Genomic DNA, 12795 nt, shown 5'->3' on the forward strand with positions numbered 1-12795 from the left:
TTACTTTGGGTTTTATTGAATATTGACTCTGTACCTGGTAGTGCTCTGACCATGGGGAATTCCAGGGAAAGCAAGTAACTGTCAAGCATGATTGTTAAGACACTGGGGCACTCACTGTCTGCCATCTGGTGGCAGGAAAGAGTCATACTCACTCCATAACAGGTGCTTTGGCAATGCCTGTCCACAGAAACATGCCATTAGGGGAAAAGAAGAGATGGCTTTCAATGTCTGACACACAGAAAAAGTAGGAACAAGTGGATTTTAAGTGAAAGTTGTATCGAAGATCCCTGGGTGGCTCAGCAGTTTAGCGCCTGCCCTTGGCCTAAGGCATGATCCTGGGGTCCCGGGATCAGGTCCCGCGTTGGGCTCCCTGCATGGAGCCTGCTTCTCTCTCTGCCTGTGTCTCTGCCTCTCTCCCCCTCTCTGTGTCTCTCATGAATAAATAAATAAAATCTTAAAAAAAGAAAGTTGTTTTGCCTTTGTATGGATTGATTTTTTTCTACACTTTAATCTATTTAAATTTGGTCTATAACTTGACGGGATGAGCACTGGGTGCTATTCTGTATGTTGGTAAATTGAACACCAATAAAAATTAATTTATTAAAAAAAATAAAAGCTGCAAAAATAAATTTGGTCTATATTAGAGGCGAAGGTTATTTATTTATTTAATAATTAAAGACATAATAAAGGCTAAGGTACGTCCTCCAGGACCGGGCACAGGGTCACAACACAGCTGTTCACTGCTTTGAAAGACAAACAACGTAACAGCATTTTGTGGCACTTATTTGTTGTCGCCTTTCCTCTCCTCTTCCCCAGGTCAAGTGTGAGTTTATACACGTTACAGCATGTGTGGAGAGTATGAAAAACAGTGGGATGCCTGTCAAGAGACCTATGTTCTTGTTTGGACTCTGTTACTGACTTAATGATAGGCTTATGGTTTCATTATATTACTAGGCCTGTGGAAGCTTGATTTTTATTTTGTTGTTATAATAATAATAATAATAATAATAATAATAATAATTATTGTTATTTTGAGACAGAGAAAGAGAAAAGAGATAGAGAGAGACAGAGAGAGAAAGAGGATGTGCGTAGGGAGGGGCAGAGGGAGAGAGAGAGGCAGACTCCCCACCAAGCACAGAGCCCAATGACATGGGGCTCAATCCCAGGATCCCAAAATCACGACCACAGCCAAAAATCAAGAGTCAGATGCTTACCAGACTAAACACCCAGGTGCCCCTGTGGAAGCCTGATTTTTAAATCAGATGGTCATTTCATTACCATCAATGTATTTGTAAAATCAAATGTATTAGAAGTCCTACAAGTTAATAATAAAATGACAGTCCAATGAAAAATTGGCAAAAGATTTGAACAGGCACTTCACCACTGAGGCTCTCCAGATGGCCAACAAGCAGGTGAAAGGATGCTCATATTGTGCTTATCAGAGAAATGCAAATTAAATGCAAAGGAGCTAGCACTACACATCCACCAGAATGGTAGAAGTTGAAAAGACTGACAATGCTAAATGTTTGTGAAGATAAAGGGTGACCTGAACTCTCACGCATTGCTTGTGGGAGTTACTCTGGTACAGCCAGTTGGGAAACTGTCAGGGTTTACTAAGAAATCAGTATTAACCAAAAAAATGGAAACCAACAAAATGCCCATCAACAGGAGAAGGGATAAAGAAATTGTGGTACATAAACGGTAATAAAAAAGAATGAACTACTGTTGCATGTAACCTAATGGATGAATTTCATAAACTTTATGTTGGATGAGAGAAGGCAGGTTCCTAAGGCTGCATAATCTGTACCTCAAGTTAAATCTCAGGTGAAAGTAATAGATGGTAATGGAATTTAGAAGAGTGGTTACCCCTGGCAGGGTTATTTACTGAGAAGGGGCCTGAGGAATCTTCTGGGGGTGATGGAGATATCCTATGTCTTCATCTGGGTGTGGTTACATAGGCTGTGTAGTACACATGCACGCACACGTATATAGGCACACACACGTACCTATACACACACATACTTATGGGTATTAGTGTATCCCTATGCACTTCCTTCAAGGCAGTAGCTCTTTTGTGATTATTAATTTGTTTATGTATTTACTTTTGGTTTATTCGACTATGCTATAAACTCAAAGAGGACAGAGATTACGTTTCTCATCCACCTTTTTTTTTGTTCACATAGTAGCTGTGAATTATCTACTGTGTTAGATGAATAAGTGAATATGAAAAAAAAAACCAAATGAAGAAATGAATGGATTTTTTTATTTTTGGGATGCTTTGTTCTTGCCCTGTAAGAATACACATAACTCAGAATTGCCGAGGGTGGTCAGGAGTTGCATTTGTAAGGAACATTTTTTGTGAATGAATAAAACTCTAATTTAATATGCATCTACTATGTGTCAGGCCCTGTGCTTTACAAATGTGTCCTTTAAGCCTCATAAGAATCCTTTGGCATAGCATCGCTTTCTTAAACAGGGAGGAGAGCCTGAGATCTGAGAAGGTCCATACCTTGTCTGAAGTCACACTGGGGGGAGAAAAAAGGAAGGCGTGTGGGGAAATGACTCAGGTGCTCCAGTTCTTGCTCTTGTCTTTTACCCATTGATTTATGTGCATCCTTCCTCTGATATTCTTGGAAGAGAAGTCCCAGGAGTCTTCTCATGCAGCCAGTTGGCTGGAGCAGGAGCTCCCCAAGGCTGGTGTTTGGGGTTCGTTCCTCTCCACATCCTCCTCAGACAACACTGCATGCGCCTTCCACATAATACTTGCACAACAAATGTTTGAGGAGTGAATGAAAGAGCAGTGGTGGTATTAATGGATATCACTGAATGTTGCCATTTGTGTACTTGTTCATCTTTCATAACCGTGTGTAGATGATAAGCCCCTTGAGGGCAGATGTCCTGGTCCAGTCTTCTCTGGGTCTTTGGCAGAGCTCTAAGGTGGGCCAAGGCAGCTGAAACATTCTTTTAGAATGTTTTAGAGCAGGAGTGGGCAAACCTGAGCCCATGGGCCAAATCCCACCCACTGCCTGTTTTTATGAATAAAGCTTTATAGAAATGCGGCTGCTTTCATGACAAAAGGACAGAATTAGCTGCCACTCAATAATTTTGTCTCTGGCCCTCTATAGAAAATGTTTGCTAACTCTTTCAGTTAAGATTCTCTTTATGGAGTTAACCTGCCTTGGACATTTTGGGATGAGCTTTGCTTAGAGTGGGTTAGTAGGTGGTCTAATAAAGGGAAAGAAGTTGGCGGCCAAGAGAAGGATATGAAGTTCCAAGTACCAGCATCATCTGTCTCACGGTTTTTTCATGTTGCCCTGAACTTAACACATACAACCAAAGGCAAAGATCTCAGGAGTGGAGTCAGGGGGTGCAGATGTTTCTTAAGTTTGGCCTGCAGCTCCCCTGTCTTCCTGGGGGATGTGGTGGGCTTGGCCATGGTGCTACACATCTCATCCACCCTCATAATGGACTCATCATAGGGTGACAGAGTCTGGGTCCTGAAGGAGCCCAACAGATTGGTGTGAGAGGCCAAATCTAATAAAACAAAGTCAAAGTTGGGACGCCTGGGTGGCTCAGCAGTTAAATGTCTGCTTTCGGGTCAGGCCATGATCCTGTACTCTGGGGATCGAGTCCCACATCGGGCTCCCTGCATGGAGCCTGCTTCTCCCTCTGCCTATGTCTCTGCCTCTCTCTCTCTCTCTTTCTCTCTCTCTGTGTCTCTCATGAATAAATAAATAAAATCTTTTAAAAAAAAAAGCAAAGTTAGAGTGAAATAAATGTAAGGTTGTGCCCTTAAATTAAAAAAAGGGACACAAGTATCCATTCTGGGAGGATAGAGATTGATGACAGCATCCAAGAAAAAGAGTAAGTGGCTTTTGTGGACAGAAAATTTATATTATTATCCACATTATAGTCAGTGATGTGACTCTCACAAAGTAAATTGGGCTTCAGGTTGCATTTGTAGGATTTGGGAATCTAGAATTAAGGAGGTAAGGCTCCTGGTTTCTCTCCACTGGCCAGAACAGGCCTGGAATTCTGTGCTTTAGAATGAATTAGAGTAGAGCAGGAATGGGACCAGAGGGTGCGAAGCTCCAGGCTTTGTCATCAATCACTTCCAGTATTTCCCACTCGTAGTAAGTGGAGTCTGGGTTGAAAAGATATAATCCACAAACAACCTGAGGTCTGGTATAGTCAAAGCATCGTCACCTTGGCATGCAGTCATGAGCATTGTCTGTTGTAATTCCATGCACTAGGGCTGGTGCTTCTTGTGACACATACAGCACTTGAGTCTTTTGGGGTGGGGGGAGCTTAAGGAACTGTTACCCCTACTGGCTTTGTGATGGTACGGTTGCTCTTGTCCTTAGAAGCCCATGCCTGGGCTCTGTAAGATGAGCTGGGATATATTGTAATTTGAAGGAAAAACTGTTCACATCCCCAAACCAAACCACCAACGTATGCAGAAGGCACTATTATCCCAACAGGTTGGTTTAAAAGTACTTCCTACCTTATGGAGTCAGAACCTGTCTACTGGGGTGACTTGTGGACAAGACTTGGAAAGCAGAGGCGGCGACCTGGATATTGTGGGTAGAAGATTGCACCTGGATCTGACCAGTGGAGCTCTCTACTGCCCTGTGGTCACTCTGGATGGGAAAGACAACAGGGAATGCACCTTTGAACTGCTGTGGCTGACTATCCTTTCCAACAGGCCCTGCTTGAACCCCAGGTGTCCGCTTGTGACACCCCCCAACCAGGTCACACCGCTCGCTCCTGTCTGCTTGGATGTCTGCACATGTGCCCAGCATAAATGGGCTTTTATTGTTGAGGATGGAGACATGATCCCTGCTGAATGCTGGTCTGTGGCCACCTGAGAGGCCTGGGCTCTTCTGCTGGCACTCTGAGTACCCAAGGGTAGGGAGTGGCTGGCTAGTCTTGCTACTAGAATTCTTCCTTTCTTTGGGTCTGGCACAGTCCCGGTGATGGTGGATGTGGTAGTGATGACCTGGTTCTGTCGCGTAGAAGGCAGGCTCCATGACCTCAGGGATCAGCTCAGGCTCCAGGCCCATCACTCCAAGTCTGTTGGCCTGACAGAGAATAGGAACTGGTTCTCGGGAGGACATCACAGAGGCACTGTTCAAAGCACGCCAATTCCCCACATTTCCCCCTCTTTCATCTCCTCTCCCCCACCCCACCCAGTGTGGTTTTGGTGCTCTTGAGATGCAAGAGAAGTTCCAAGTTGGGCTTGGAGCTGGAGCTACTTCTGTATTGCAGCACTGAAGTGTGCAGAAAGTGGCTTTTGGGAAGAGTTGCTGTGGCTCAACATCCAGATCCCTTTGAAACAAACTCAGCACACAGGATTGGAATTTTGCTATCGTTATCTGATAGCTAATTACAATTTTTTTTAAAAAAATGTGACTTCTGAAGAGACAGCCTAGGTGGAAGCACAGAATTGGTCATGTACTTCCTACTTTCATTCTAGCTGGGTTAGCTGTCTCTGGATGGACTAGTTTTTCTTTAATTTTCTCTATGCTTTCACATAAAGCATATCAGATTTGCGATATGCCCTATAGCTCATCTCCATGTTGACTTCAAAGCTTCATGTGTCAGCAATACTGTACTGTATACTTGAAATTTGCTAAGATGGTGGATCTTAAGTGTTCTCACTACACACACACACACACACACACACACACACACACGGTGACTATGTGAAGTGATAGATATGTGCATTAGCTTGTTCCATAATGCATATTAAATCAAGTTGTATACCTGATTATATACAATTTTAAATGATCAATTATACCCAGATAAAGTTGAAGAATAATAAAAGCAGATGTGTTTCCTTCAGACATATACTTGGAGAAAGGAAATCCTGACACTCAGCTGTTGCTCTTTCTCCTGAGCAGCTAATGACAAGGATCTTCCTGAAGGTCTGTTACATCTGCCCCTGGTGAGGGCTCTGGGGGGGGGGAGGTAGTAAGGAGGTGCTGCCAGAATATGCTACCTCACAGACAGCTGCAAGTTTTGTGTAGGTATGTATGGCTCATTGCTTCCACCACAATAGTGAGAGCAACGATGGTTGGTGTGTGGAATCTTAGAGCAACACTGATCTTGAAGCATCAGAGCCGCTGAGTAGAGTCAAGAATGCAGCGTAGCAACCAGGGGCATTGTGGCTTTAAGCCATAGGAAGAATTTTGAGCAGCTTGCTGTTCCAGGGATCTAGCTGGATTCTTGACTCCTCATTGGACTACAACCTACAATCGCTACAAACTACAATTAATACTTCCAGCTAGATTCCTATACTTGTAGTTGAGAGGTGGTATAGATTGACAGTAAGGACACTGGATCAAAACTGTCTGGGTTCAAACCCACCACTAACTAACTCTTACTGATTGTGTGACTTTGGAAAGTTTCCTTCAACTGCAAAGTTGGAGAAAAAAAAAGAGAATTTGTTGTGAGAATTAAGTGATTTAACATACACAAGAGCCACTTCAAAGTGTGACTGGCACGGAGTAAGCTAAGGTTATTGAGCTCAGCATACATCATATCTTTGGACCTGTGACCATATGTTAATCAACTGATTTTAAATTAAAACAGAGATCAGTGATTGGAGATGGGAGGGCAGAAAAAATAAAAGGAGATAGACTTTCCTGCAGTGCCACTTTGCAAAAATACTTCTGGAGTGTTGCCAGTAAGATGGTGAGAATCTGCCCCTCATTTGCTCCCTGTGGCTTGTGAACGATCTTAACACACTGAGTGGAAATTTTATCCATATATGTTCACATATCCTTTTAATTAGACCCATGGGGTGCAGGTCAAGGCTCTTTGACCTGGGGTGGCAAATTTTTCTTCATTTTTGTGCAACAAGATAGTATGTTATGACAGAATGCTACCCATGTCCAACCCACTCTGCAACCGAAGAAGCACCTGCCTTTAAGAGCTGTGCAAGTACGAAGTTCTACTCCATCATTTCCAAACAATCCATTCCCTAAAGGAAAAAGAAAAGCATGGAAAAGAAAAATAAGGCTTTATGGGGCTAGGAGAAATCCTAGACCTGTCTTCTCTTCCTGGTGGGTGGCTTATTTTTTTGTGATTTACCTTCTGCATCCTGTCCTCTCACTTCCTATCATATGTCAATTAGAGCCGCCATATCTAAGGCTAATCAGAGGAAGTTAAGAGGAATAGGGATTTGGATAGCTGAACAGTGATGTATACGTCATGAGGTCAGCTCCTCTCTATCAAGCTTGGGTAGAACTTCAGGATGTGGCAACTGATGAACAGGGTAGGGTCTGATGACCATTAACTCACATCCCATACCTAGCCTGCTGGTCCATCTGATATTGGTGTTCCCCCTGCTGGTCTTATGCCTATAAGGGATTTTAAATGGCTGTGTCCAAGGAACACCCCCACTTTCATGATCAGACCTACATGCACCATCTTACCTGAAGGCAGTGAGATCAACAGGAGGAAGAGCAACCCAGAAAGAGAGAGCCTCATCATGAAGAGGACATAGAGCTGGAACTTCCTGGGGGTGGCTCCCTGGGAACTTCCTTTATAGAACTGGACAAGGCTGGGTGGGGCTGGACACTGACCTCATTCTACTTGGAAGTGCCCCCAGGGGAGACAGGCTTCTTCAGGGCTAGAGGAAGAAGACTCCCTGGTTCTGTCTCTGCTACTTCCTCTTCTACAAATCCTGGAAAAGAAGGAACTCAGTCAAGACCAAACAGGTGCAGAGATCAGGCACCTTCATGCCCAGGCCCAAATATTTACCCTGTAACTCCACATGTATAATAGAAAAATGGCAGGAAAAGTGTCTACTTTCTTTCTACTTTGTTTTGCCTTTCCTTCGGAGTCCCACCAAGAACACAGGAGATCAGAGAAGTGATGTTATAAGCACAGGCTTAAGACCAGGAAGGATATGAACAAGAACTTGCTGTGTTTCAAGGAACAAAGGGTCTCAGGGTGTCAACTCTTGGTCTGCCCAAGGGTTAAGTAGTTGCTCAGACATAGCAGAGAAGGGGTAGTCTTCTCTTTGGGCAGCAGATTTTTTTTTCATTTGGCTAGAGACAGATGACAGGGAATCTGTCACCCAGAAAAATTCACTGAGGGGCTTAATTTTCCAAATGACTAGTATGAAAGGTTGCCTAGTATTTGGGAACTTCGAGGTTTCTGCAAAAAGGTACTCTTTGGGTGGGTTGGAACTCTCTTCTGGTCTCTCACAGGAAGAGTCAGATCAGTGCTGTGTTCAAGGTTGGATGCTCAGTGTTCAGTGTAGAGCAGGACACCACTTCCCTGGAGCTATAGGGACAGAGCTCTGGGGAAGGGTCATTAGGTCTGTCTTCCCTGGAGTGGTGGTAGAGGTCCAAATGTTGAGGAGATGCTAACTTTGGTTATATTCTTGCCCTTTAAGGCAGGCCTGTACCCATGACCGTAGGCTTCTGAGTCTGTAAAGGAGCAGTAGAGCATAATTTTGTTCGTTATGCTTCATTTTGCAGTCACATGCTCTTAGATAAATTATTTAGCATCTCTGATCTTCAGCTTCCTCTTCTTAAAAAGTGCATTGTAAAAGGGTTTTCTGAGGATGACAAACTACAAAGTGCATTGCACTCATTCTGGTAGAAATTAGGTTATTCATTTCCTTCTCTTCCTTCTCCCCCTCCCCTTCCACCACTTTTTCCTCCTTCTTATTTTCCTCCTCCTTCTTCTTCATTATTAAATTCCACCATTATAGATTCTTTCTTTTTCTTTCTTTCTTTCTTTCTTTCTTTCTTTCTTTTCTTTCTTTCTTCTTTTTTTCTTTCTTTCTTTCTTTTCTTCTTTCTTCTTTCTTTCTTTTTCTTTCTTTCTTTCTTTCTTTCTTTCTTTCTTTCTTTCTTTCTTTCTTTCCTTTCTTTCTTTCTTTCCTTTCTTTCTTTCCCATTCTCTCCAAGAGATCTCTTAGTGAATACAAAAAATAGCTGTGAAAGTTTTATTCTGGATTCCAACAATATGTATTGTTGAGACTATCACTGTGGATTGGCATGGGAGTGGGGAAGAGGAGTTATGCTAGTGGACTGGAAGTAAGTAGTTCAATGCTAGCTCAGGGCTGACGATTCCCTTGCATGATTTCATGGAAGCCTCCCAGGAGACTCTGCATGGGACATACAATTCCTGCTCATAGAATGCAGGCCATATCCTGACCATCTGCGGCCAAGACACAGCACAGACTTCTTATTCTTTTGGAGATGGAGGAAACAAGGCTTGAATGGATGAATGGGCTTGCAAGGAAAGAAGCTGTGAGCTGTGCCAGCTCTTTTGATTCACAGTTCAGAACTCTGTCCTTCTCTATGTATTTAAAGTTAATCAATTGTGTATTTGGGAATTGAACCTAACACTTTCTAAATCCTTCTGAATCCCTTCTATACCCGTTTCTGGAAAAGCAAATTTAAAATGCATTTGGAGATTAGCATGTGTGCAGGATGGACCCTTTCCTTTCCATCTGTGGATGATTAAATCACCATCTCAACCTTCAGGCAGGAACTTTTCCTAATTGTGCTGGGTGTTCACACCTGCTACCTGAGGTCTTGTTGGGAAAAAGTGCCAGGGAAACACAGCTGTATTCTCTCCCCTTTAATGTTGCCGCGTTGGTGCTTTCTTCCTTTTCTAGTCTAGAATTTTTGTGCTCTCTGCAACATGTCTACCTTCAAGAAAAACAAGACAAAACAAAAACCACAATGACTACATATCCTATGCTACATTAATAAATTAACTTGTGGAAGGAGCAAGCCCTCTTCTCAGCTGCTTCATTTACTAGTCACATATTTCCTGAGTGCAATGACTTCACCACTTGTTTTTCTCTACTTGCAAGTTGATTTTCACCCATGGCTCTTATTTTTAAAATTCAAAAATAAATCACTTTTAAATGTGAAATTTAATACACATAAAGAAAAATAGGCAAATCATATACAGAACTTAGTGACTGAATATATAGCAAACACTATTTAACCACCACTTAGATCAAGATAATCATCACTTTCTTGCTTTGCTTTATGGTTTTCCCTTCAGTATGTATCACTGGTGTGGTGTTTATTTTTTTTTTTAAAGATTTTATCTATTCATTTGAGAGAGAGAGAGCAAACAGCACGAGTGGGGGGAGAGGTGGCAAGGAGGGGAGGGAGAGGGAGAAGGAGACTTCAAGCTGAGCAGGGAGCCCAATGTGGGGCTTGATCCCAGGACTCCAAGATCATGACCCCAAATAGGATAGTTTAATTTGCCTCTTTTGACCTATCTGTAAATGGAAGCACAAAAGTATTATTTGTGGCTGACTTCCTTCTTATGTTTTAAAGATTTGTCTGTGTTTCTGTGTGCAGCGTTAGTTTTTACCTCAGTATATGGACTGCTTAGTATATTTATGACTGCTGACAAGCATTTGAGTTGTTTCCATCTATTATAAAGAGTGCTACTGTGGGCATTCTTGTTACTTCTATTCTGTGCACACAGGCTTGCTTTTTGGAGGATAGCTACCCTGGTGTGAAATTGCTAAGTCACAGGGCATGCATAACATCAGTTTGTTCTAAAAGTCAAATTGTTTACTAAAATGCTTTTTACTAATTTGTATATCCATCAACAATGGAGGATTTTTAATTACTCCATGTTCTTAGTATTACTTCGCACTTTAGACAACTTGAGAGCTATCTCGTGGTCCCTCATGGCGAATTAATTAAATTTTCCTGATAACAACTAAGGTAGGGTATCTTTTCACATGTTTATTGCTCATTTGGATTCTCTCTCTCTCTCTCTCTCTCTCTCTCTCTCTCTTTAAAGACTTTATTTGTTTATGAGAGACACAGAAAGAGGCAGAGAGACATAGGCAGAGGGAGAAGCAGACTCTATCCCCAGACTGGTATCACGCCCTGAGTTGAAGGCAGATGCTCAACTGCTGAGCCACCCAGGCGTCCCTGGATTCTCTTTAAAGAAGTGTCTAGTTAAGTCATTTGTCCATTTTTTCTATTGATTTATCCATTAAGAATAATTTGTACTGTGAATATTCTTGCTAATCTGATTTTGTAATACTCAAGGCAGGCTAAACATTCACTATATTAAGACCATGCATGTGTCCCCAGACCTAGTTCTTTCCCTAGGTCTAGTTTTTATAAATGTTGGTGATAAACCAAATCCGACTTATATGGGAAATGTCTGTGATTCTAGGTATTTGCTCATCCTCAAGAAATGATGGCACAGTTAGTGTAATAACTTTTGAAGATAGCCATTGCTAACTTGATGATTACCAGCTGCCATTGAATGAATTGTAGAACTATTGTGTTTTATTCACTAAAAGAAGAATTTGTAAATTATGGGGTGATCCAAGATGGCACTGTAGAAAGTCCCTGAACTTACCTCTTCCTATGTACATGCCAAATCTACAACTACCTGTAGAATAATTCCTGCTGAAAAAGAACTGAAAACTAGCTGAACAGCTTCCTCCACAAGGGACAAAATGACCACATCTAGATTGGGTAGAAGAGGCAGAAACATGGTCTCACTGGCTCTGTGTCACAGAATAGGGATGGACCTCACTCCTAAAGCCTCTCCCCAAGGAGTGAGGGATTTGTGCCCTACATTGGGCACCCTGACCCTTGAGACTCGCACCAAAGGGACCATACCCCCAGAATGTCTGGCTTTGAAAACCAATAGGGCACTTGATGGGATGAGCACTGGGTGTTAAACTACATGTTGGCAAATCGAACTCCAATTAAAGAAAAAAAAAAAAAAGAAAGAAAACCAATGGGACTTACAACCAGAGAGCCTGGGTGACTATGGGATCTGAGACATTATTTTTGAGAAGCTAGTGCATGGACTCACTTGTCCTAGGAACCAGTGCATAGGCAGCTGTTTAAGAGGTGACTGGATTTTATGTGACAGTAATTCAGTTGGTCATATTAAAGAGTGCTGGAGGGGCAGGGATTTGTTGGGATTTTTCTTGGGATTGAAGTGCTGAGGTGTGCCCTTATTTTGTGCTCTTCCTTGCCCCATCCTTCATGCTCATTCATTCACTTGTAACTTCTTTTCCTCCATTTCTAATTTTATTTCAGTCTTTTCTCTTTTTCTCCAGATGAGTCTGGCTAAAGCTTTAGCTATTCTGTTTGTCCTTTCGAAGTACCAGTTCTTACTTTTAGTGATCTTTTCTTTTGTTTTTTTTTGTTTTTGTTTTTGTTTTGTTTTTAGTTTCAATTCATTGAAACTCTGATCTTTATTATTTCCTTCTACTATCTTTGAGCTTTGTTCTTTTTTTTAGTTCTTTTAGGTGTAAGGTTAGATTGTTCATTCGAAATTTTTCTTGTTTCTTGAGTTAAACCTGAATTACTATAAATTCCCTCTTAGAACTGCTTTTGCTGCATTCCAATGATTTTGAATTGTTGTGTTTCCATTTTCCTTTGTACTGTGTATTTTTTTGATTTCCTCTTAGATTTCTTTATTGACTTTTGTTGTTTAGTAGCATGGTGCTTAGTCTTCACATTTTGGTAGTTTTTTTTCTAGTTTTTTTTTTTTTTTTTCCTTGGAGTTCATTTCTAGTTTTACACTGTTGTGGTCAGAAAAGATACTTGAGGGGTGCCTTGCTGGCTCAGTTGTTAAAGCATGTAACTCTTGATCTTAGGATAATGAGTTCAAGCCCCATGTGTGGCAAAATAAGTTATTAAAAACATGTAAGATAAAACTTTCTTAAAAAAAAAAAGAAAGAAAAGGTACTTGATATGATTTCAGTCTTAATCTTATTGAGACTTGTTTTGTGGCCCAACATGTGATGTATCCTAGAGAATG

At 41.7% G+C, this 12795-nt stretch overlaps 1 protein-coding gene and 1 non-coding gene across 2 annotated transcripts; one reads left to right on the forward strand and one right to left on the reverse strand.

The window, feature by feature from the left end:
• Window positions 1–6812: 6812 nt before the first annotated feature.
• On the reverse strand, window positions 6813–7494 carry DEFB136 (defensin beta 136). Its single transcript, XM_055299941.1, has 2 exons — window positions 7440–7494; window positions 6813–6985 (listed from the first exon to the last, which is right to left on the reverse strand). The coding sequence occupies exons 1-2, from the start codon at window positions 7492–7494 to the stop codon at window positions 6813–6815; spliced, it is 228 nt and encodes a 75-aa protein (XP_055155916.1).
• A 3520-nt stretch (window positions 7495–11014) lies between these two features.
• LOC129494026 (small nucleolar RNA SNORA72) lies at window positions 11015–11147 on the forward strand. Its single transcript, XR_008661283.1, has one exon. It is a non-coding gene; the product is annotated as a small nucleolar RNA SNORA72 (small nucleolar RNA).
• Window positions 11148–12795: the final 1648 nt, after the last annotated feature.

The sequence above is a fragment of the Nyctereutes procyonoides genome, unplaced genomic scaffold (assembly GCF_905146905.1).
Source record: "Nyctereutes procyonoides isolate TBG_1078 unplaced genomic scaffold, NYPRO_anot_genome, whole genome shotgun sequence".
Lineage (NCBI taxonomy): Eukaryota > Metazoa > Chordata > Mammalia > Carnivora > Canidae > Nyctereutes > Nyctereutes procyonoides.

Excerpts from the sequence above, each read along its gene's own strand:
- DEFB136 (XM_055299941.1), bottom strand. The coding sequence starts at position 7,494 with ATGAGGCTCTCTCTTTCTGGGTTGCTCTTCCTCCTGTTGATCTCACTG. Across the intron at positions 6,986-7,439 it reads GTTGATCTCACTGCCTTCAG|GGAATGGATTGTTTGGAAAT; the intron begins GTAAGATGGTGC and ends TTTTTCCTTTAG.